Source organism: Mastigoproctus giganteus, chromosome 10 (assembly GCF_048544385.1).
Source record: "Mastigoproctus giganteus isolate SK-2022 chromosome 10, ASM4854438v1, whole genome shotgun sequence".
NCBI classification, from domain to species: domain Eukaryota; kingdom Metazoa; phylum Arthropoda; class Arachnida; order Uropygi; family Thelyphonidae; genus Mastigoproctus; species Mastigoproctus giganteus.
In genome coordinates, this window is record NC_143584.1 from 55991193 (window position 1) to 56018143 (window position 26951).

The following is a 26951-nucleotide window of genomic DNA, read 5'->3' on the forward strand; positions in this document are numbered from 1 at the left end:
AAATTGATTCACAATTTTTATCAAATTAAAAAATCAGAAATGACAAATTTAATACAGAAAAAATTCAGTAAAAGATTTAGTCTCTCTCTTGATGAGTGGACAAGTACAAAAATTAGATGATTTTTAAATATTAATCTTCATGGAAACGATGGTGTAACATATAATCTTGGTTTAGTTCAAATTCAAAATTCATGTTCAGCTCTGCAATTAGTAAAACTTGTAAGAAATCATTTGAAAAATTTCAATATCAATTTTGAAAAACATATTGTTGGATTTACTGGTGACAGTGCTAGTATTATGTTAAAATATGGTTGAGATTTTTTTTTTTTTTTTTTTTTTTGGTAGTTGTTGGCGCATCGGCTTCTGTGGCCATAATGCACCTCCCAAGGTTTTTGCAGTACTTTGATCCAAGCCCGAGGCGGGATTCGAACCCGCGACCTCTGGGTTACCAGACAGGCACTTTACCCACCCGGCTAGCCCGGTCGGCATATATATGGTTGAGAGTCTCCTATATTATATCATTTGTGTCTTAACCATACAATATATTTAACTGTATGCGATGTTTTGTACAAAAAAAAGCATGAGTTACGAGGAAAATGAAGTTGAAACAGTTGATGATGATGAGTTTGCTGATTCAGATTATTCAGAAGATGATTTCTCCTTTGATGAAGAGAAAGAACTCTGTGTGGATGCTGACCAATTAGAATTATCAAAGTCTTATGACCTAAAGAAAAATATTCAAATTATTCGTCAAACAGTAAAATATTTTAAGAAGACTACTGTGCGCAATGGTTTTCTACAACAGAAAATAAAATGTGAATTAGGATATGAAATGGAATTAATCACAGATGTTAAGATGCATTGGAATTCATTACTTGGTATGATTTTAACTTTTTTAAGACTGCTTCAATTCATTACAGACCTTGGTAATATGAATTTAACAAAAAATCACAACATTCAATTGCTTCACGATTTGAGTAACTCCTTAAAGCCAATTAAATTAACTAGAGAAGCACTTAGTAGACAAGGTGCAAATCTTTATTCAGCACATTTGGCAGCTAACTTTGGGCTAAAAAAATTGGAAGAAATTCCAGGGAATTAAGGTCAAGAACTATTAAATAAAATGAAAAACTCATATAAATGAATGTCGAAATGAAAATCTTGAAGACATTTTGGATTTTCTCGTAAGTGCTAATACATTAACAAAAAAAGGCTTATAGATTTTGCAACAAACTTAATGATTAGGCTGTTTCCAAGTGAAATTGTTCAATTTAGTGAGAATCAAACTGATTATAATGAGAATGTTGCAAATACTGTACACCCTATGACAATGTAAGAAGATGCAAAAAAATACTCATTCTTCACTTTCAGAAACAAATTTTAATAAATTAAAGCAAGAATATATGATATTTTTAAGTACTAAACAAAGAAATGAAAATCTGGACAAATTATATTTTGCTTTATTAACAATTCAACCTACATCGACAACTGCCGAGAGAACATTCTTTGTTGTGGCAAACTTTTGCACTAAGGTACGTTCTAGATTATCTGACATATCACTAAATGCCTTAGTTTTATTTAAAATACTAGTTTTTAAATAAAGTTAAAGCGTAAATTATTTTACTTATTGTTAGTTATTACTTAGAATGTATTGCTGGGTGTGAAATATAAATCTAAATAAAAATGTTTACTAATGTACATAATACCTAATTGTTACCAAATAAATTTATGATGTTAATAATTGTAATGTGATCAAAAAAAAAAAAAAAAAAAAAAAAATAGGTTGCTCAAAATTTAAGCTAGGACTCGGACCCGAACTCAGTATTTTAGACTCGACTTACCTCCAAAATACCGAGTCTTCCCAAACCCTAATCCTGACTAGTTTGAATGATTTTTTCATTATGTATGTTGTAAAAGTATTGTAATTTTTTTGTACATATTTTCCTTTATATTTCTTCAGGAATTCAAATGTTTAGGAATGTCATTATTTTCTTTGTTAACAACAAAGAAATCAAAGTTATAATAATTATATACCAGTACTGGCTTGGGGTTTTAGGGTGTGTGTGCAAATTGGAATTCTGGCATCATAAATAACAAAAATATCAAGCAGCGGTATATCAACAATGTTTTTATTAGAACTTATATATTAATAAGAACAATGATCAATGCATGGCATCTGAATCATCATCACAGAAGTGATAAACAGTTGTGTGTGTGACGTTAGTCATTATAACTTATACCATATGATCCCCAAAGGCATCTTAATACATGCAGTGCATTTGAGTACCTGTGGTGTTGTTATTTTTGAAATTATTTTACACTTAGTGAACACAAAGGCAGAATTACTTAACAAGTGCAGGTCATTGTTGAACAAAAGCCGAGAATTAGGGTTGAATTTGAAAGTGTCTGCAATTCTGCCCAGACATGATAGGAGGGAGTATATGATGAGAGCCTTGTCGATCAATTCGGCCCTGGAAAGATTGTGCAAGGCTCAAGGGGTAGAATTTTTTTAAGCCTGGTCTGTGCTTGTTAACAGGAGAGATTGCTTCTACAGGGATGGGATACACTTAAATAGAAAGGGTGCAAGAATATTTGCTGATGCTATCGAGGCAGCGTTAGGTGGGTCGGAAAACTGCTAGCTTGGGGGGAGACAAAGACCAATAGATTGACAGTAGCCACTGGCAGAGTGAAAGAGATTCTTGCACTGCTTCTATTAGAATGAGCAGAAGCCTGAAAAACAAGATGCATGGTATTTCAGAGACTGCTGGGAGACACTGCGGTACAAGTAAACACATGGGTTGTGTTAGGGTAGCTAAGAATAGAAACAGGTGCAGGTATACTTGCGTGTACACCAATGCTAGGAGTTTAGTAAATAAATTTGATGAATTTGAGGTATTGCTCAAAACATCAAAGGCAGATATTGTTGGGATATCAGAGACGTGGTGTCACACAGATATAAGGGATGCAGAACTGGAATTTGGGGAGTACGACGTCTACAGAAAGGATAGACAGGATAGGAAGGGGGGAGGGGTTATGCTATTAGTTAAGAAACACATAAAAACCAAGGAAGTGAAGCCAGTCGACATCGCTGGACGGTGCAGTGTTGAGTCAGTTTGGTGTGACATAAGCATAGGGAGATCAAAATTAAGAGTAGGAGTGTGCTATAGGCCTAATGACTCTGATGAGTATCATAAGGAACTGTACAGGGAAATACAGTGGGCCAGTAAATCAGAGAGTCTTATAATGGGAGATTTTAATTTCCCAGATATTGACTGGAATTTGGGGGCTGGTTACTCACACACTAGCAGGGCTTTTGTGGATTTATTGGATGATTGTTTTCTACATCAGCATGTTCAGGAGGCAACCAGAGGGAGTAATACTCTTGATTTGATTATCAGCAGTGATTCTTCGTGCATTAAGAATCTGCAGATAAATGAACCACTAGGTGGCAGTGATCACAGTGTGCTGAAGTGGGATTTATTCAAAGAGGTAACTACCATTAGGGGTAAAGGGAAGGGTTATTGCTTCCGTAAAGCGACTACGATGGACTGAGACAGTATTTAAATTCTATACAGTGGGACCAACTGATGATGTTACCAACAGCAAATTCAAAATGGGAAGCATTCAAAGAACTTATCTTGGAAGCTACTAGGCTTTACATACCAACTAAGAAATATTGTTCAAGGTTTAGGCCAAAATGGATGTCAGATGAACTAATGAGGCATATGGCAGAGAAGAAAAATGCATGGGATACTTACAAATTAACACATGACACAGAAGCCTAGGATAGATACAAGTTGATATGCAACCAAGTTACAAAGGAGGTTAGGCAGGCGAAGGCAGATTACGAGAAATCCTTGGCAAGGGATGCAAAGAAAAACAGCAAAGAGTTCTTTACTTATGTAAACTCTAGAAGGAAGGGGATGAATCAGATTGGTCCACTTGATATTGATGGGTCAACTGTTGATGATCCTGCTCAGGTAGCTAACAAACAAAATGAATATTTTGCATCGACATTCACACATGAGGAGTTATTCAGCAAGGGGAATGCCAGAGGTGTATTCAACTCTAGCAGTAAGCTACAGAATCTTGAAATAACTGGGAGTAAAGTGGAGGAGAAACTGTTGAAGATAAACACAAGAAAGGCACCCGGGGTGGATGGGATCTATCCAGTTATATTAAAGGAGGCAGCAAAGGAAGTAAGCAAACCCTTAGCCATAATTATGAGAGCTTCCTTGGACTCAGGGGAGGTACCCATAGACTGGAAATGTGCAAATGTGACCCCAATTCACAAAGGAGGATCAAAGGCTGACACAAGTAATTATAGACCTGTGAGCTTAACTTCTGTTCCAGGAAAATTAATGGAGGCACTGGTTAAAGAAGCACAGCAGGATCATTTAGACAAGACTTCAGTTATAGCTCAGACACAGCATGGTTTTGTTAAGGGGAAGTCTTGCCTGACCAACTTGATTGGATACTATGATGCAGTCACAAAAGAACTGGATGCAGGGAATAACTTTGATATTATATACTTGGATCTTAGAAAGGCTTTTGATACTGTTGCACATGGAAGACTGCTACACAAATTGGAGCAGTGTGACATTGGAGGCAAATTGCTGCTATGGATAAAGGGGTGGTTGAGGGGGAGAAGACAGAGAGTGGCAATCAATGGACACTGCTCATTGTGGACTAATGTTATTAGTGGAGTCCCTCAGGGCTCAGTGTTGGATCCATTATTGTTTTCTGTATTTATAAATGATATTGATGATGGTATATCAAGCTTAATGTCCAAGTTTGCAGATGATACAAAGGTTGGCAGGGTTGTCGAGGACACTACTGACACTATGCTGCTGCAACAGGATCTGGAAAGGTTGAGCAGATGGGCTGAGAGGTGGCAAATGAAGTTTAACATTGACAAATGTAAAGTACTACACATGGGAAACAGCAACCCCAGAGCAACGTATCAACTCTGTGGTACTACACTGACAGTGGTAGAGAATGAAAGGGACTTGGGGGTGGTTGTGCAGGTAGATATGAAGTTCTCTGAGCAGTGCAGACGGGCTGCAAGAGTAGCTCATGGAGTATTGTCAATGATATACAGGAATTTTTCCAGCAGGGATAAGGAGGTGATTATTCCATTGTATAAGGCAATGGTCAGGCCACACCTAGAGTACTGTATACAGGTCTGGAGGCCTCATTTCAAGAAGGATGTAGAGCTGCTGGAACGAGTACAGAGAAGGGCAACAAGATTAGTGAATGGAACAAAGGGGTGCTCTTATGAAGAAAGGCTTAAGTTTTGCAAATTACAGTGTCTGGAGACTAGGCACCAGCGAGGTGATCTGATAGAGGTGTATAAAGCCTTGAATGGTTTAAGCATGCTCAATGCTGATGGGATTCTACCTCTAGCTCAGAAAAATCACCTGAGAGGGCATAAATTCAAATTGAGGAAAGACAGATGTAGGATAGACGTGCGGAAATTTGCCTTTAGCCAGCGGGTGGTTGGTTGGTGGAACAAACTTCCATCCCTTGTAGTGGAGGTTGATAGCCTAAATAAGTTTAAGGCTTAGCTGGACAGGTATTTTGAATGAACAGAGGGGTGAAGTGGAAGTGGGGTTTTTTTTTTTTTTTTGGCTGATGCTGCATAAGCTTGCTTTCTTGCATCAAATGCCTCTACTAATGCTAATAAATAAATAAATAAATGCTAACAAACTGCTAATTTAAACATTTGTATTTCTGATTAACAGTGGAGGGGGAGGGGGGGGGATTATGAGATGTTCACCCTAGCGCTATACCGAGAGGTCTAATTCGACAATAAATGACACAAAGTTACCTGTTGGTAAAAGATAAAAATCTGTAATTTTCTGTTTTGTTTTTTTGTTATTTGGTTTTTAGGAGAATTAGCAACTAAGGCCATATTGCTCCGTGAATATGCGGTGGTCATTCCCTGACCTTTCCGCATCCTCCGTATTTGGTGGTGACGGGCTCGAACCCTGGTCTAATCAAGAAGCGTGGTAATTTTCTGTACCTTTCTAAATAAAGAAAACTAGCTGTACCTGTTGCAAAAATTTCACAATTTGTAGCAAAGTTGAGTTTTTCTCTAGCTGTCCTAAATAAATGTAATCGGTGCTTTGTCGTGAGCAGGTAAGCCGGTATGTGTCGAATCCTTTCATTTCTTGTATCTGAGGAAACTTATAAATTTTCTTTCGTTTCATCATCTTGCTGATTATTCAAAATGTGCACGTTGCGTAACAATTTCACACGTAAAAAATGTAGTACAGTCTCTATAATACTTCTTTGAAAATTACATTTTTTATACCTTTATGCCCTTCTGGTACCATTATGTTAACATGCTGGAATGATGCGACCCAAGACATAGCTACATACAATTGGCTGCAACTAACAGGGTTATTAAGCGAAATCCCTATTCTATCGAACATTTGCCCTTTACTTTTATTTATAGTCATCGCAAAATCCCGCCGAATAAGAAACTGCCGTCTCTTAAATGAGAATGCCAAAGTTGAATCAGATTGAGTCAAATCTACATGTGGTAAGAGTACTCATTTTGCTTTATCCTTTTTCCCGTTATTATTTCTAGATCCAAACAATTCTGATGGATAACTTTGAAAATAAGTCTCATACTATTGATCAATAACTTTGAAACTTTGAATATAAGTCTCATACTTCCGAAATTGCCATATTCTGCAGTAAAATAAAATTATCCACAACTTTTTAACACTTAAAATGTAAGGCTTGACAATGAACACACCTTTCACAAAGTAAGCCAATACTGTAACATATTAAATCTTTTGGATACGTAAATGCACATTTCAGACCGATTCTAGATGCATTTGAAGGAGCACGAAAACGCACGTTTCTTCTTTGCCGCAAGGTACATTCAACACAACCAGTCAGAGTAATATGGCAGAGTTGCGGGGCTAAGGTCATCATCATCATCAGCCATTTTCAATCCACTGAAGGATGAAGGCCTCTCCAGCAACTTTCCAGTTCCTTCTGTTTTGAGCACTGGCCATCCATTTACTACCCAAAAAACTCATGAATTTCATCTATCCAACTCCGCCTTTGTCTTCCAAGTTTTCTTCTAGCTCCTCTTGGGTACCATTCTGTTATTTTCTTAGTCCATGTGTCATCATGTCTTCGAGTTATGTGTCCTGCCCAAGACCATTTTAGTTCTTTAATTTTGATAAGAATGTCCTTTACTTGAGTTTGCTGCCTAATCCATGTGTTTCTCTTCTTATCTAACAGTCTGATTCCCAATATAATTCGTTCCATTCTTCGCTGTGTAGTTCTCAGCTTCTCTTCCATTCTTTTGGTGAGTGCCCAAGTTTCACTTCCATAAGTCATGGTGGGGAGTATACACTGGTTCATTATTTTACGTTTCAGACAAACTCGGATATTGCTCTTCAGTATGTGACTATATTTCCTGAATGCTATCCATCCAAAATTTATTCTTCTCTTGACTTCCAGCCATTTATCATTATTACAGCTAATAACTTGTCCCAGATAAGCATATGACTCCACCTTTTCAATTACTGCTCCTTCAATCATTATTTCCCTATCTGTGGCATACTTGTTAATCATTACTTTTGTTTTAGCCATATTCATCTTTAGTCCAAAATCCTTACTAACTGTGCATAACTGATTAAGATTTTCCTCTAATTCTTTGGGATCGTGACTTGTGACCACAATGTCATCTGAAAATCGTAAATGGTTTAGGTACTCTCCATTCACATTGACTCCTTTCTGCAACCAGTCTAATCTTCTGAAAGCTTCCTCAAGGGCAGCAGTAAACAGCTTCGGAGATATTGTGTCTCCTTGTCGAACTCCTTTCTCAATTTTAAATTTGCTACTGTCTTTGTCTAGTCTAATAAAGGAGGTAGCACTCTCATATATTTTCTTCAAACTCATAATATATGGGGTATCTATGCCTTGTCTTTCCAGTGCCCGAAACATTGCCTTATGCTGTATGGAGTCAAATGCCTTTTCATAATCCACAAATGCCAGGCATAATGGTGTTTTATATTCATTTGCTTTCTCCATTAGCTGTGATATTACGTGAAGGTGATCCATAGTTGAGAATCCTGTCCTAAAGCCAGCTTGCTCTTTCGGTTGATTTCTAATCTGTTAGTAATGACCCTTGTGAACAACTTGTAGATGTAGGATAACAAGCCAATAGGTCTATATTTTCCAATTTCTAATTTATCTCCTTTCTTATGCAGCAAAACTATGATTGCATTATTCCACTGCTTAGGCATCACACCTTTTCTAACGCACTTTGTGGTGGAGTCTTCATTTTCCTTGGGCTTTCTGATTCTTAAATTTCTTCAATGCATGTTCTACCTCATCAGGAAGAATATCGGGTATGTCGTATGTGTTGCTACTTTGCAATCCATCTTCCCCACTGCTGGCATCATTCCCTCGCTCCTTGTATAATTCTCTATAGTAGTCTTCTGCAATTTGAATTATGAATTCTCTGCTGTTTATAAGTACACCATCGCTATTCTTCAGTTTCAGTATCATTTGTCTTTCTGTATTACTGCTCATGGCTGCTGATTTCAATCCTTTGTTTTTCCTTAATGCTTGTTCTACTTTTCTTGTGTTAAATCTTCTTATGTCCTATCTGACTCTCTTTCGAATGTCTTGCATAACTCAGTATACTCAATTTCCTCCCTGTCAGTGTTTTTCTTGCTCTTCATTTGTTGTCTTCGGTTCATCATGACAAGTGCTTCTTGAATAATTTTTTCTTCTTTGGATATATTTTTCCCTATAGGTTTCTTGGGCTTTATCACTTTCAGAAAGTTGTAATATTCCTCATCGATATCTTGGTCCTGAGCGGTCTGCAGAAGCTCAAACTTGTTCTTAAGTTCCAGTACATACTGCTTTTTCTCCTCCTCTGTTATCTCAAAGACCTTTGTATTATTTACTCGAGTCAGTTTTTTCCTTTCCTACATTTATATCAAATGTACACCTTACCATTCTGTGATCACTTCCAACATTTACCTTATTCAGGACGGTAACATCATTCACAATATATCTTCTGTTAGTGAGGATGAAGTCGATTTCATTAGTTGTTAATCCATTTGGACTCTTCCATATCCACTTTCTGTTCACCCTTTTCTTGAAAAAAGTGTTCATTACTGACATTAATTGAGATTCTGCAAATTTCACAAGTCTTTCACCTCTTATTTCTTTCACCAATTCCAAAATTTCCTATAATTCCTCTTTCTGCACTGTTTTGCCTTTTTCCAACCTTAGCATTGAAGTCCCCCATAATAATAGTGTAGTAGAAAGGTGATAACCGGGACTGCAAGAACTACCGTGGCATCAGCCTCCTTTCCATCATCGGAAAGGTCTTTATGAAGATCATCCAGTCAAGACTGCAAAAACATCGCGAGCAAACCAGTCGAGAAGAACAGGCAGGATTTAGACCCGGGCGAGGATGCTGTGATCAAATCTTTGCCATTCGTCAGCTGATGGAGGAGAGGATCCGGTGTGGACAGCGAACCGTCATTGTTTTCATTGACTTTAAGTCTGCTTTCGACTGTGTCCACCGGCCTGCCTTATGGAAACTACTAGAGGTTGAACATGTACCTCGAAAAGTCATCACACTCCTCCAAACTGCATACAACGGTTTAACCAGCCAGGTGCGCATCCAGAACGATTTATCAGAGGAATTTACCATCCAAACTGGAGTCCGCCAAGGGGATGTAGCCTCCCCGTTGCTTTTCAACATCGTGGTTGACGCCATTATGAGGCAAGCATTCAGAAACAGACAGGGCATACAATATGACAAGGATCACTATGTGACTGACCTGATGTTTGCTGATGATAGTGCTATCCTTGCCGGTAACGACGCTGAAGCCACGGACATCCTCTACGACATTGCCCGCATTGCCCGGCCATACGGTTTGAAGATCAATGCTGGTAAGACAAAGGCCCTGACAACAGATGGGTCGCAAGCCACCATCTATCTCGAAGGGGTCCAGATCGAGCAAGTGCAGGACTTTAAATACCTTGGGTCGCTGGTCCAGGAGAAGAAAGTTGCATCCACCATGGAAATCCACAGCAGAATTGGACAGGCGGCCACTGCGTTCGCCTCGCTCAAATGGTGTCTGTGGAAGAGGACCAACATTTCCACAAAGACTAAAATCCGACTCTTCCGGACTTTGATCCTGCCCATTCTTCTTTACGGATCGGAAACATGGATTTGTCTCAAGTTAGATTTGAACAAACTTGAGGTATTCCAAATGCGATGCCTGCGGCAGATCTTGGGCATCTCTCTTCGCGACCGCATCACTAATGATACCATCCGCGCCAGATGCCAACAGCAACCAACCATTGCCGACCAAATCCAGAAGCGAAGGCTCAGATGGTTTGGCCACGTATGTAGAATGGGCATGAACAGAATACCATCCACACTCCTTTGGAGACAACGACCCACCCAATGGAGCATCCAACGGACCGCGCCTAGGAAAACGTGGGCCAAGCAAGTGGAAGATGACTTGAAGAGCCGACGTCTCGACCTTAACCAGGCCAGGACTGAAGCCATGGATCGTAAGGTATGGAAGAACATCACAGAGCAAGTCCGAAACCCTGCGGCACCTACAGCAGCATACTGGTTGCGTGGCCAACCGCCTCCCCCAGCTGCCAGCTAAGGACCAAAGAAGAAGAAGAATAGTGTAGTGGGTTTTCTGCTCATCTAGAAGACTCTCAACTTCGGTGTACATTTCTTCAACCTCTTCATCATCATGGATCGATGTTGGTGCATAAATCATTATAATCTTTAGCTTGTACCTCTTAGAAATCTTGAGTATTAGTCTTGACACCCTTGGTGATGTACTTTTGAATTCCAAAATGTTGTTTTTAAAATCTTTATGGACCAGAAACCCAACTCCACCTTCACTCCTTTCACTGTTTCCATTGGTGTACAGCAGATTTCCACTTGATAAACTATAATTGATTCATTTCTTCTTGTTGTTTCAGCCAAACCGATTATATTCCAATTCACATTTTCTAATTCCTTTTCCAGCTCTAATATCCTGTCTTCACCGAAGAGTGATCATACGTTATAACAGACCAAGTTCAGTTTCCGTACATGGCAGCCTGGTCGTACCCAGAGATTCTTAGCACCCTCTGCTTCCACTCTGATCCTCTCGCTGCCGTAAGAGGGAGAGTGAAAGCTGCTGGGGACTGAGGGCAATTTGTATTGTCGTGCTGTCATATGCTGGAGGGTTTGGTCTTTTCCTCTTCACGCTGAACAGGCGTCTTGAAGAGAACCACTCCACATGTTCGTTGCGACCTAAGTGACATAACAGGGCTTACCATCGAGAAGGTGTGCATGAGTGGTTTTAGGGAGGCTGTATGTAAACATCCGGTCTGGATGTTTACATACAGCTCAGAGGTCTTGCAGTCGATAAAAGCAAACAACAAGTCAGGTGATTAATGTATTTGTTTCATTCGCCATTTTGAAAGTGCATACCACTGTTTAACATTTATTTTAAATTAAAAACTCCTCACTGTGGTTTCTAAAGTTAATAAACCTCATACAGAGAAGAAAAGAAGAGCAACATTAAAGCTTAGTGACAAATTTGATATAGTAAAGAAAATAGAAAGGGGCTTAAGTAGGAGGGTATTAATGGCAGAATATAACATTGGATCGTCAACATTGTATGATATTAAACATTCAAAGCACAAACTTTTAGAATTCACTACATGTTCAGAAACTAACAATAAGATAGATGATAGAAAAAGTTTACACAAGCCAAAATTAGAAAACTTAGAGAAAGTGCTACATGAGTGGTTTTTTTTATTAAAATAATTGGTAGGTATCAAGGTTAATGATTATTGCCAAAGCAAAAGATTTAAAAAAAAAAAAGGGCAGTGATACAACGATTGCTTTTACCGATGGATGGTTAACTAAATTTAAGATAAGTTAGCTTAATTTAAAATAAAAAAATTTTCTAGATAACAGAAAAATTGAAATAATGACACCTTCAATCCCCAAAGGTGCTGTTATTCTGAAAGTCTATTGTAGTTGACAGCCCTAGAGCCAAAAGTTCAGATATTTAGGATCTGATGGTACCTGTTCAGGAATGACTGCCAGACATTGTGCAGGTAGTTCTGGTCCATAGGTTACTGCCCTTTTCAGCAGAAATAATGTTGTTGGGTTCCTAATGCTCTGCTTGTTTGTTGCATTATAAAACTTTGTGTAGCAGTCATTAACATGATCCCAAAGTTCCCTCCACACCATGGGAATGACAAATGTGGCTTTCTTTTTAACAGTTTTCCACAATCCCTCTACACATGTAGAGGGATTGTCAGAGAGGAAGTAGTATGCATATCTTGCATACATGGAATATATAAGCGATATGTGTACTAAGAAAACAATTCTTACTCAGTGTTTGTAAAAAAAAAAAAAAAAACCAACAACACACTGTACATGATAGGTAAAAGCGATCTGGATTTTTAGAATTAGCACTGCAAATACAACTAGAAATACCATCAATTTTGGAAACATCAAATTGTTGTTGTTGTTGTTGTTGTTAAATTTGTTGGTGCATCAGCAACTTAGGCTATAATGCACTGGTTACTGTCTAATATCTTCTTGAAACATCAAATGCACACTTGTGTAGTCACACCAAGAATAGTGCTTTCTCTTGTAGGCTCTAAAATGGTGCTGTAGAAAACAGTCATCCAGTAAATCTGGAAAAATTTTGCCTCTGTGTTAAGTGACCAATCAACAAGCTCCAATTAATATGTGGAAAGTTAAAAATTATCCATAAGACATTCTGATTTGCTGGTCATTCTATCAACTCGTTTTTTTTTTTTTTTTTGCATATTATACTCATCACAATCATTCAGCCTATAACATAATCCTACTCATATCACTAATGACTTGCAAACAAATTTCCAGCTCCATTTCCTGCCTATGCTAAAGTGTGAACTTTGTTTTAAACATTCAACATTAGTTACTAATAAGTTATTTTTATCTATTTATTTTGATTAAAGCAACAATCAAATGGCCAATGTCAACTATTAGTTTGGACAAACTCATAATTATTTGCAATTTCTGAAATGTCAGAACTAATGACAACTTTGCACGTTATGAATAATCTTTTGCTAAAAACCTTGTTTAATCAATTACTAAAAACATTGTTTAATCTTGATTTTTTAACAAATATTAGTTCTTTAAATTAATAAATAAAAATAAATGATAGTACTGATTGTATAATAACCATCAATATGCTATTTTTTTTTTACTAGTTGAAAGGACAGCTCCGTTTCTACTGGGTCCTTTTTCTTTTCATTTAAAGTAAATATTCATTGTTCATTAATACATTTACAAATTGCAATTATTCCACATTATTTATAATTAATTGCAAATAGCAACTGAATACTTTCTATCCCAAATCGATAAAATTCATCTAAAATAGAATTACTTACTTAACCCCTGGAAGTAAAGTCTGCTGGGCTATTTCATCTGACAATTCTACATCACCTTCTCCATAGCCACGTTCTGTTGCCGATGTTTCAGCATATTTCCTTCTATAATAATCTTCAATTTCATCCTCCTTCTGAGAGCTGCAAAAAAAGTTTTTTTCCATAATGCAGCCAAATTACCTCAAATAACAAATCTCATTATATACTAATCCCCCTCTTATTATTAACAATAGGCACAACTGACAGTTTATCAAAACTTATAATAAATGTACAATTCTTATAATTAAAATTGTAGCGTAGCATATTTTATAAAATTACTTCATCACAGAATTTTTATTACTGAATGTTCTGTGATATTTTTATTATTTTTAATTTTATCTAGTATAGGCATACCTCAGTTAGTGCTATCCCTTTTGGTGCTGTTTAGTTATAGCACTCTTGCAACTTGGGAAATTCAAATTTTACTAGAAATTAATAGAAATTACAAAATTTCATAGACTATGTAATGTAATGATATTACGTATATCTTTATTCACTAGTTAAGTTTTCTTTATTCATAAAAAAAAAAAAAAAAAAGTCAAATGTACTACATTCAAAAAGTAGTTATTAACATTTTGGTAATTTCTGATTTTAAAATTTCCAGTTGTCGAAGTGAGCCCAAACGGTTGCCCGTAACTACAACGTAGCAGTGGGTTAAGGCTGAAATGATCGAATCCATTCATGTAGCCAAACAAAGCGCTTCACACATATGTACACGCTCACAGCCAATCTACACTCTCCTCTCAAGCTTTTACCTTAAATTCTGCCACGATCACCTGTGTATACATTCTTATTTAGGCAAAAAAAATTTTATTTTTATTGCCCATCATGTCTGGAAAACAGCCTACAACTTCAAGTGCTAATAATGCACCTAAGGTGCTAAGGAAAAACATTTCCTTGAATGGGAAATTGCAAGTACTGGGAGCTGGTGAGCATGTTGGATGGGTGCCTCTTTGAACTTGGGTATGTCCATAATCAGAGCAATTATCAAAATTGCAAAGAAGATAAACGTTTTAAGAATTATGATCTCGAAGATGTCTGCAATGAGAGTAACTCGTTCAAGTAGCCATCTGCTTGAAATAGAAAGATGGCTTAATATATGAGTGAGGACCAAACACAATGAAACACATCCATAAATTAACTGATAATAATGGAAAAGGGAAGGAGCATCTTCAGAAACACCTTCAGGAAGAAGATGCCAGAAACATTCACAGCCAGCAGAGGTTGGTTTGATAGATTCAAACAGCACATTAACCTCCACAGCATACATATCTGAGGCGCCTCCGTAGCCAGGTGGGAAGGAGCAGCAGTGCGTAACACACACTTCTTGATTAGACCGGGGTTCGAGCCTGTCACTACCAAATACGGAGGATGCGGAAAGGTCAGGGAATGACCACCGCATATTCCCGGAGCAATATGGCCTTAGTTGCTAATGCTCCTAAAAACCAAATAACAACAACAACAACAACATACATATCTGTAGTGAAGCTGCTAGTGCAGACACAAAGGCAGCACAGGAATTTCCCACGACTCTGAAAGCCATCATCAAATGTGGCAACTACCCTCCCAAGATTGCCTTCAATGTTGATGAAAGAGGCTTTTTTTGTAAAAGAATGCCATCTCGTACTTTCATCTCCCAAGAAGAAAAATGCACATATGGATTCAAGGTTGGAAGAGACAGATTAACTCTTACTAGGGGGGAATGTTTCAGGTGACTTTAAGTTAATGTTTGTGTATTAGTCAGAAACACCATCAGCTACGAAAGAATTTTCAAAATCACATATGCCAGTGATATGGAAATCAAACAAGAAGGCCTGAGTGATGACTGATATTTTCCATCAGTGGTTTGTTTCATATTTTTGCTGTGTTATTGTGAAGAGCACAACCTTGAACCAAAGGCATTGTTAATGCTTGATAATCACCTGGCACTCGGAGAATCTAGACACCTTTCAGACCTGCATTTCTGAAAGTAGTTTACCTTCAAACCCAACATCACTTTGTCACTACAACCAATGGATCAAGGAGTCATATCGAATTTTAAAGCCTATTATCTTCGCTGCACATCCTTGTAGAGGAAACAGATGGTGAAGATAAACAGGCTCTCAGGCAATTTTGGAAAAAAAAATACAATGTCACGAATGCTATAGACAACATAGCATTGTAGCCTGGCATGAAGTGATTCAAAACTACATTAACAGAGTATGCAAGAAGCTATGGCCAGAAGCATGCAACAAACTTTATAGGATGTGACAAGTCATAAAAAACATTGTTGAACTAGCCTGTGAAGTGGAAATGAAGGATGACAATGTGGACGATATTGACGAATTACTGCAATCTCATGATAAGAGTCTTACTAACAATGAACTTCATGAATTGGCAAAATGGTGCATACAGAGTGAAACTAAAAACCCTGAAAATCCTGATGCTGAGGAGAAAACACCAGAGAAACCTTACCAGAGAATTCCTCAGTGGCAGTACTGCTACATTCTTCCATATAATGGACTAATCCACTAAGAATGTCCATTATGAAGTGTTCTCGATATGATTTCTTGCTATCGAGAACTACTTTGTGAGAGGAAACTTAAGAGAAGCCAGTCAACTCTTGAATCCAACTTTAAGAAAAATTAATCTTCAAATGAAGTTTGAAGATTAATGTTTAATATACCCATAAATTACTGTATATTATATTTCTCAGGTTGAAAAAAAAAAAAAAAAAAAATATATATATATATATATATATAAAGAATGCACCTTCATTTATTTAATATTAGAATGACCTCATAACACTTTCGTTTAGCGCTCCATTTTCTAGGAATGTATTTTGAGTGCTAACCGGGCTATGCCTGTACTAAATATGGTTTCCTCTAGACATGGTAAAACTACATTAACAGAGTATGCAAGAAGCTATGGCCAGAAGCATGCAACAGAATGGGCATATTACACTGAACAACAAATTTTGGGTCATATCTTGTTACGGGCATGAAAGTAAGTTTACTTTATAGATTTTAGGGTGCTAACACGGAAATAGTGCTACAGATCAGCTCTTGTTTTTTAAAATAGTAGTTCTTTTATATTTATACAGAGCATTTTTTTTTTTTATATTTATATGGCAGTAAGATGTAGCCATGAACATACCTGTATCAAATGTGGAACATTTTCACCTTTCACTTACATTCAGTTTCAAGGGCATCCCTTTTCATAATCAAACAATAATCGGCTGACATGGTGGCATTCCATTTGCTTTTGTATCTTTCTTCCCTTGTGGCGAATGCACCTCCAACGAACGTGGTGAGTGCCCCATGGAAGCACTCACCGTGTTCGTCGTTGATGGCACCACAGGTTGGAGGGAAAAAATCCAGATGTGAGTGCAAGAAATGCATCTCCAATGACATGGTATATTTGGGAACATCACTGTACATTTTGCTGTCACTGTGAAAGGCATAACATGTTGCTTCTGATTCACCCATGCATTCAGTTTTGATGAACAGGTAGTGCAGCATATGTGTGGAGCCCAGTTCTTGCCCTGGTCACCTACTTTACACCCAAAGTACAAGAAGTAGGCTTTTTTTTAATGCTCAAGTTAAGGGATGCTTTCTTGAAGCTATGAATTCTCCACATACGTAACAGAAGTCATCTGGACTATTCACACAATTACAGGGCAGATTAATCTTACACGACACAAAAACTTCAAAAAAGTAGGAATCTCACAGAGAACAATCATTAACTGAGAACAAATCACCCAGTACCTAGCCATATTCCAGGATTACTGCAAGAGAGTTGAAGACACATTTCAGGCGAAACAACTTACCAAATGATATAGAGAGAGGCGACAGTTGCTGATCATGTGATAAGAGCGTGGTGCTACTGAAACTGCAGTGTTGCCATGCATTTTGCCAAGAGCTGTAGTTGATAATGTAGAGAAACTCACTAATACGAGACCCCAACTGTAATTCGAAAACAAGAGCCAATCGACAAATTTTAAAGTGATTTTCATGTTCAGCAGCATAAAATTAGTCAAGATTGATTATTTTCGTAACATTGTGTGTTGACCAGTGTTACAGACAAGAGATAGTTGCTTGAAAAGTGAGGAATACCTTAGTGACTATTAAAATTATACTAATACCTTAGAGACTAATAAACTAACAGCAGTTACTTGATGTCCCTGTGACATATACTGTCTTCCCAAATGATTCTACCTTGGGGATGGATCAACAGGTACCAATTTCTTTGGTTCCAAATTAGGAAATTTTAGTGGAGGACTCAGTTATTAGGAAAACTTGAACACAGACAGAAGGAACAAAACAGAACAAATCTGCCTGGTAAAAAAAAAAAAAAACTTTTACCAGGCTGATATATTTGCCAATTCAATTGCAATTCTTAAGACCCATATGCAAAGGTAACCATATATTCTTTAGAGCATATGGTTATCCAAGAGAGAACTAATGAATTAAATCAAAAAGATTGAGAACTGGCCACAAAAATAGGAGCATGCTGGAAATCTGCAACAATATAAGTGAAAACGTTTGTCTAGATACTGCTTAGATTATGGGAAAAATTTTCTCAGAATTTGCACTAGTTAACAGAAGAAATTTGCTTAGTAAAAATGGAATCCACTTGAGCACAGGAGGTGCAAGGGCCATTTTTTAGTAAGATACAGGGAGAGGCAATGGCATAGACCAGTGGTGTCCAACCTACAGCCCAGGTAGCTGAGGCTGACAAAAGAAAAATAAATTTTTCTTTTGCTAACTGGAAAATACTCTTCAGATTTTCACGTATCATTTTCAATGTTTCCATTCCTTTTTGTGAATCTCTGCTGTTGACTTGCTAGTTGCTATTGCCTTCATGATATTTTTCCAAAATACATTTCTGGAGGTCACCACCACAAAACAATTTGCCGTTTCTGGTTTATTGGTCTTTTCTGTTAGTGTAATCATTTATAAACGGGTAGTAAACCTGATCTTGCATTTGTGATGGTACCGATAGCTGGAATTCTGTGGGTTTTCAAGTTATTATGGTGAAATGTGCTACCCTTCCATGAAATATTCAATCATCTAAAAAACATAAATTTTCAGAAACAACTCATTACTCCATATTTTGTTTGTTGCAACTTGTGCCTGCAGTGTTCTTTGTTATTAATTGCTTATCATTTTCACTTTTAAATTTTACAACAAAAAAAAAAAAAAAAGTTAGTGAACAGAAATATCAATATATCAATTAGTATGTACACATTACAGTACATATTAAGCTATTTATGTAAGCGTAAATTTATTTTTCTTTTGCTAACTGGAAAATATTCTTCAGATTTTCACGTATCATTTAATGCGGGGCCCACTGTATTTTGTTGAGAGATCCGTAGGTTCTGTACTATTGAACTGGTGCCTATTTGAGACCATGAAAAATAATTGTGACTTTGAAGAGTGCAATTTGTGACTTTTAAAGAGAGCAGAAGGTACACAAAATCTAGATGCTGCAGAAGAGATTGTGCTTAGCAGCAATGAAGAGGAAGAAAACTAAATGAACATATATTACCTCACATATAAGTATCGCAGTTTGTAAGGTAAGATGTTTGTTCAGTTATTACTACTATTAAAATTAAGTTTCCGATAGTTATAAAAAAAATGGTGTATTTTTGTTAGCTTTAGGAAAGTAATCACCCTTTTTGTACTGTTTCTTAGTCCCGTATAACATGGTTTCGCATTACACGAGATTTTGTAGGAACCAAACTACCATGATATACGAAAGTTACCTGTACAGTCATCCTTCTGTTGATCTCGCCATTCAAGTTTCCCGTCTTTGGACCCTTTAAAGAAGCTCAATGTCTTTTTCAGACGAGGTCACCATACTTGAACACTATATCCATATGTGGCCTTATGTGTCCATGTGCAGCATAATGCACAAGTTCCCACACGTCTGAAGTAGCATCTCTGTGGGTTCCAAAACTGTTGACACCTCCTTAAAAGCTCTACAGGGAAGTGTTCCACGCAACTGTTGGAGCTTTATAGAGAGAATGTAGATTTGTTTTACCAAATTGAGATGATGGATGAACTGGATACATCACTATGACCCAGAAACAAAACAGATGAGCAAACAATGGAAACCTTGACCTTCACAAATCCCCCAAAAAAGCCAAGGTTCAATAGTATGCCAACAAGGTCATGTTGTCAGTCTTCTGGGACTCAAAGTCTCATCCTTACAGATTACCTCACAAAAGGCAATGATATCACTGGGGAGTACTATATAATCCTGCTGGGAAGATTAATAAAGGCTGAGAGATGGAAGAAGAGAAGGAAGCTATCCAAATGTATCCACCTCCTAGCTGACAATGCTCCTGCTCAAAAGGCTTCTCTCACAATGGACTTGGTAATCAGGTGTGACTTTGAAAATCTGGAGGACCCACCTTATTCTCAAGACACTCACCTTCAGATTTCTTCCACTTTCCTAAAATGAAGAAACCATTAAAAGGACGTAGACTGATGAGTAGGTAATTAATAAAGTGGAAGCCTGTGAATAGGTGAGGCATTCAATCCAAGAGACCTGAAAAAGGATGAGGAAAATGTATAGCTCTAGAAGATTGCCACACAGAGGAGGATAAAATTACCAGCCAAGTTTAAAATCACTAACTAAAATATTTCTTGGTGAAGGTAAATACTTAATGATTGTCCCTCGCATTCTGTTAAGCAAAGGTAGACTCTCCTAATATCATTACTGCATCAGTAAACTATCATAATATATTAAAGAACATGCCTTTATTCTGTAACTCATTATCAGACCTTCAGAAAAAATTTTAATAAATTAAAACATAAATTTCATTATATTTCCTACTTACGTCCACATCATCTGGAGGCGTCGATGGCTATCAATATCTCTGGATGTAGTTTCCTCACTAGGCCGTGTTCTATCAATTATATCTTCGGCTCCTTCTTCCCAATCTTCTTCCTCTTCTACTTCATCATCTACTTCTGCTTCATCTAAAATGAAACCTCCAAAACGCTGCTTTTTACGTTTTCTTTTCCTCCCATCTTCCTCCTCTTCATCATCTTCATCATCATAATCATCCTTTTCACATAATCAGAATACACAAATTGTTAATTAGTTCAAGTTAATTACTTTTAAGCAATATCTATGAAGAAACAATTATGGTTCTTTATCATTAATTTCCAAAAAAAAAAAAAAAAAAAAAAAACAATATTTAAAAAATGAGGGAAAAAACAATCTTTCTATTTTACAATTATAACTCTGATAAACCGAGACTAACAATTACAAATGTCAATGAAAAAATGCACTTAACATTGTACAAATTAAAGATGAAATTCAATGCAAAAGTAATTTTATTCTTAAACTTTTTCCTTCATTATAACAGTAATAATTCACACCAAAAAACCCAAGAAAATAATATTTAATCACAAGCAGGAAGCATGAATCCATGTTCACATAATCATTTAATAAATAAATTCTGATTGAAATTATTATTATTATTAGCCATATGGTGCAAGGAAGCCTGAGGCTTATGCTGCACCAGGCAAAAAAAAAAAAAAAAAAAAATTTCTGAAAAGAATGATGATATCCAGCTCAGGACCCTGGGTGTGCGAAGCCCATACTCACCAGATGTGAGCCCCAGGGGGTGATTGGAACATGAATAAATGTTTAAATTTCAGTTGCAATTTATAGTGGATTGTTATTGTTTTTGAATATCTTTTGAAAATTTTTCATCTGTAGTAGTACTATGATACAGTAGACGCTTAAGTAGAAAGAAGACAAATTCAAATATGAATCCTTAAAAAAAAAAAATGTTAAATTAATCATGAAAGAAAAGAACTTCTCTTTTTAACACAACTATCCCACTTTCAATTTGGCCAGTAACAAAATTTGAAAAATAGAGAAAATGACAGAGGTGATCATTTGTTAAAAAAAAAAAAAAAAAAAAACAATAAATATATTTGTTTGATTTATTTTTTGGCTCCCTCCCTTTAAAAATTATCTTCAGGTAAGATGAGAATATGTATATCAGCAAAATCTCAAATGCTAAAAGGTATATTGTTAAGCTAAAGAACCATAAAGAAATGCCATGACAACCATAAAATTCAATAACATAATCCTCCCCTCCTTCAAATGCTGATTGGATATAATGGAGCTTTATATTTATATACCAAAATTTTACAATTCACTTTTGTTTTTCTTATGTATACGTCATTCTCCTTATGCATACTTCATTCAGTCCAGTCTGTTCAAGCAAAAAAAGATTAATTTATTGCTCAGAATCTTCCTTAGATCATAATTATCCTGTGTGGAAGACAGATCTAGTAGTGGAGTGGAGTGGAGTGGAGAGAAAGAGAGAGATTTGTCAAATGACACATATGAGCATGTTACAATACGAGAAAAATTACTAAAATTACTGTTTTTGTAATGCTCTGAAGATTACCATGTTTGTAACAAATTAATATTTATTTTACACTTTATTTATTATTGCTTCTAAATATATTCAATAAGTGCTTAATTGGTTAATAAATTTAATAATGAAGCTTACCGAGTTTTTTCCTAAAATTTTATTGGCATAGTTATTGTTTTTCCCTTAAGCCTCAATTTTATGTGGGCCGTAGTCATGCAACCTACAGTTGAGTGAAACATAGCACTTTTCTGGGACATATATATCTTCCACAGTTGGGAAAGGATTACTGTACTGTGAACTAATTATTAATATTTGTAACCCTTGACACAGAACAGGTGCACATTCATTCACATTGTGCAGCCCACAATTTAGAAAGTCTCAAGTGTTGGGGAATATTTATTATTACCATGTAACAATAATGTTAGATATGAAGACTATTTCAATGACACAATTTCAATTATTTCATGACACTAATGTTATAGGTGTCATGAAATAGTGGGGACACTGTTTTCTCTCTAAGTAACTGGCGTGGACATTTTAGAAATGATACTGTTAATCATGAGTTGACCTAAAATTACTAATATCATTATGATTGAATAACACCATCAAATGGGCAAATCTACCATTGATAGAAAATTCTAAGGCATCACTATTACAGTTATTGAGTTTTACTGGACTTTCATCAAACAATGGCCCAGACATAATAACAGAAGGAGATTGACATTAGGTGTCTGGCAGACAAATTAAGTCTATTTTAACTTCATTAGTGGATAAACTTTTGGCATACAATTTAATTTCTGCAATATATCATAAATTTAAAATTTGTAATCTTTCTAAGTTGTGCAAATTTTACCTAAATAATGGTTGTTGCAAGATCCACATACAATACAAAGTCCAAGAACACCATGACTCAGATAGAAATACCTGTGGGCATTTGTGGTGCAAGTCACAAGTTTCTTTGCACCCAACAGGCTTACTGAACTTGGTGCATTATGAGAAGAATTTGTGAAGAAATGGTGTTGGCCCTAACAAATGTAACTGGGAGTTTGTCAGGAACTTCATGACTTACTAAGTGATGCACCACCAATTCAGGGAGCAGAAAAGAATAGTCAAGTGCACACTGTTCTGGTTTAAAGAGATCTAGTTTTATTGGGAGACTGTTGTCAGGTAAATGGGTAACATTTTGTAATAAAGATAGGTAGACCAGAACCAGGATGTGTTTGGTGGAAGCAACAACTGATGTTGTTACCAACAGATTATCAGATTTTAAGGGGAGTATAGGTATCATTATTATTTACATGGGGGATTAACGATATTACACAAACATGACCTGACAATTTGTACATAAATATAGGACCATGGTGATAAAATGTTATGAGTTAGGTCAGAATATGTATGTATCTGCAATTCTGCCTATACACAATAAGAGGGATTATATACTGAAAGCCTCGTGGATTAACTCAAAACTTGAGGGAATCTGCAAGGCTCGTGTGGGGGGGGGGGAATCAGATTGGCCTGAAGTAGGTAGAAGGAATCTATTTTGTAGAGATAGTATTCATTTGAACAATGACGGTGAAATTTTTGCCAGTATCAGTGAGGATATCCTTATGGGTTTGGGGACACAGTTGGGGGGGAAAGAAGGGTAATATAGATCCACCATTTATCTGATGATATGGGGCAAATTAATGCTTGCATTCACTTCAAAAATTTTTTTTTGTTGTACGACAGCCAATGTTGGCAAGATGTTTTGAGGGTAGTAACATTTCAAATGAGCAGGATGATAAAGCTAGGGAAAAAGCATAAACAACTTCAAGGGGTGTGTGAGGACAGTAAACTACAGAAGAATGTAAAGTCTTAACAGTGTCTATGATAATATCAGGAATGTTGTCAATAAAATGACTGAATTCCAACTCCTGGTCAGGACAACTAATACTGACATAATAGGGCTAACAGAAACCTGGTGCCACCAAGAAATTAGGCATGACTGGGGCTCACAATACCAGTCAAAATCTTAATACTCTTATTCCAAAAACAAAAATTTTTCTCAATAAAGTCTGACGACAATTAGGTGCAATAAAGTAAGGGAAAAACAAGTATTTACTTGAATTTGTGTTTTAAATCAAACTTTTATTCCAATAATAAATATTCAAACAAAAAAAAAAAAAAAATTATTAAAAATACAGTTACATTTTCGAAGAGTTAATAATGGCGGATAAGAATGAAAAGCAACAACGTCTGGATGCAGTACAAAGACTACAAAGGTAAGAAAAAGACTGAATTGAAAATTAAATTAGCCATTTTGAAGCAAATCAATTCTGGTCAACGACAAGTGGATGTGTGCAATAATTTAGGACTGGCAGGTTTAACTGTAAGAACAATTAAAAAAAAAATTAATTAATTTTAGCAGCAGGAAAGACAGTTGTTCCACTGCAAGCAACTAAATTGGCTAGGCCAGCTATTATGACTGAAATGGAAACACTTCTAAATAATTTTATTGACGATAATATACAACACAGAATTCCGTTAAGTTAAATATTATTAAAGAAAAACCGATTAGCTTATATGATGATCTGAAGAAAGCTCACCTCAAAAAAACATGTGGAACCATTTAAAGCAAGTAAGGGCTGGTTTGAAAGATTTAAAATCCAGAGAGAAGCTAACTTGTCTTTATCAAGTTCTTTCAAAAAGCACTTGTTAAAATTATTGAAAGGGGTGTTTTTCTTCAAGTTTTTCACACAGATGAAACAGGACTTTTTTTGGAAACTAATGTCTAAGAGAAGTTTCATATTTAAAGAGGAAAAACAACATGCAAGGATTCAAGGCGGCAAGAGATCAGCTGACTTTATTGTTGTGTTGTATTGTAATGCTGCAGGGGATTTTAAATTTAAATCTCTTTTAGTTTACCAGGAAGAGGGCTAAGTAAAGAAAGTGCCTCTCGGTGGTGCAAAGCACAAACACCGTACATTGTCCATAACAGATAAAGTTGAACTTCTGAAAAAACTGGCAGCAGTGTGTCTGTGAGAAGTTTAACTCTGCTTAATTGTAAATTCCAGCAATTTCTCTCAGTTCCTCTTATCTTAGTAATTTTCTTTTAGCCATTCCTCTTTAGATTTTTTTTACAACACACTTATACAAACTTGTGGGAAAACAACACAATATGATGGATAATACAGCGCGCTAATGAACTTGTTTTCACAAAATCTCTAACAATACTGACAAACTTATTGAGATGTTTGAGTTTATTTTATCGTAATTAGTTTTATTGCAGCGCTCACCGCAGTGCAATAAACTAATCACAAACAACCTTCATATGTATGCCATAATAGCATCACACGTATGTGGCCGACACGGCTTCTCAAGAAATAAAGTAATCTACTGTGGCATGTCGGCCACATATATGCAACATAAAAAAAGGTCTTTTTTTTTAAAATATTTTAAGCAAAAATAAACGACAACATTGACATTACAATATTTATTTTAGAATTACTAATCAAATTATTTGCTAAATATTTTTTGGCCCCTGGTTAATTTTTTTCTTAAACTAGTTTGGCAGTCAAAGTGTTAAAGGTAGAAGGAGGTGGTTAGCTGTTGGGTAAAAATGTATGTTCTAAAATAACCACTGGTGATCCGGCAAACTCAATCTGGCACCCCACAGGTCCCAATGCTGGGGGGATTAGTGATGGTCGACCTATATAAGTATTGCCTAAGAATCAAATTCTAATAAATTTATTTTTTAATTTTCAGTAAATATTTTAATATTTGCTTTTTCAAGTCGTTCAAAAGCCAGAAGGTTTAACTATTCACGTAAAAAAATTCAGAAGGTATATGGCATATGCCCTCCACTACAGCCCTGGATTTAAGCAATTGTCAAGGTGACCATTATGGCACCAAGTATTGCATGGAAGTATTTTGCGATAAATCCAAAGGACAAAAAAAAAAGTTGGGGGGGAGGGGGGTTTATCTTTCTCGCTTTCTTTTTCCCCCCATAGCCTGCACCACAGGTTCCTTTTCTCTTTTTTCTTCTGGAATAGGCCCCCAGGGGATCCTAACCCACCTTCTGGCAACACCAGGTAGGTCAGAGTCTCTTTTGAGACAGTACTTGCTTTACTGGGACTGGCCCACCTTCCTGTGGTGTTGACTAGTACCCAGAATCAACCATCCAGGTGACTGATGTTTCTGGGTAGGAAAGCGGCCAGAGCAGAACACGCACACATAACACACACAAACCTACACTTCTCACATTTCTGGGCCCTTTTACAGTGGTATTGTTCTTCACAGAGATACAAGATGGAGTTAAATAACATTCTAGGAGCTACAAAAAAGCTCTTACAAAAACACATCCTTCCAGTTTGAGATACCTTGCCCCAACAACTTCAACTTTTCAAATATCTCTTATTAATTCCTTAAATGTTAATTTCCAGGTACTTCTACACTGGGGCAAAGATAGCTTAGCTGATTGAAATCCTTCTAAAACTCAGCCCCGTCTTATGAGTCACAAAAAGAATTATTCTGCTCCTATGCTTATCTTCATGGAACACTGATTTCTAGGCAAGATCATATATCTCTATTGGAAATTATCCCAGTTTACACTCCCTCTTGACATAAACACGTTACAATTTTTTTCCTCTGCATCTAAAAAACTGGGTTTTCTCTTTCGCTCTCAATATTACTTTTCTTCCAAAAACAGCTATTTAATCTGTGCTAATCTGCCCTACCATGGAATATTGTTCCTACACCTGGGGGAGGTGACCCCCAAAACCTCTCTCTCACATTTCAAGATTACATTCAAAAGAGGGTAGTTATGTTAATTAATTAATAACCCATCTCCTAAGACAACTCTCCATGATCTGTCTCACGGAAGTTCTGTATGGCTTTTTCTACAGATATTCACATGAGCAATGTTCTTCTGAAATGGCTTCTATAGTTTCCCCCCCCCCATCCCATCTTCCAAACTAGTCTAAAAATGTGCCACAACAGTCAACATCCCTTGACTGTCCAAATTCAAACTCGCACAACTTTTTTCTTCTTCCACCTAATTTATTCCTTCAATCATTTTCTGGAACAATTT

The 26951-nt window shown here is 36.5% G+C and overlaps 1 protein-coding gene across 2 annotated transcripts in view; it reads right to left on the reverse strand.

Annotated features, from left to right (window-relative positions):
- Spt5 (Transcription elongation factor subunit Spt5) overlaps nucleotides 1-26951 on the reverse strand; it is a 457857-nt gene that overhangs the window by 327666 nt on the left and 103240 nt on the right. For both annotated transcript variants that reach the window (XM_090382503.1, XM_090382504.1), the window contains exons 4-5: nucleotides 20324-20553; nucleotides 13462-13599 (exon numbers count right to left, since the gene is read on the reverse strand). In XM_090382503.1, the coding sequence (XP_090238629.1) occupies nucleotides 13462-13599; nucleotides 20324-20553 (368 nt within the window). The remainder of the gene's footprint in view (nucleotides 1-13461; nucleotides 13600-20323; nucleotides 20554-26951) is intronic.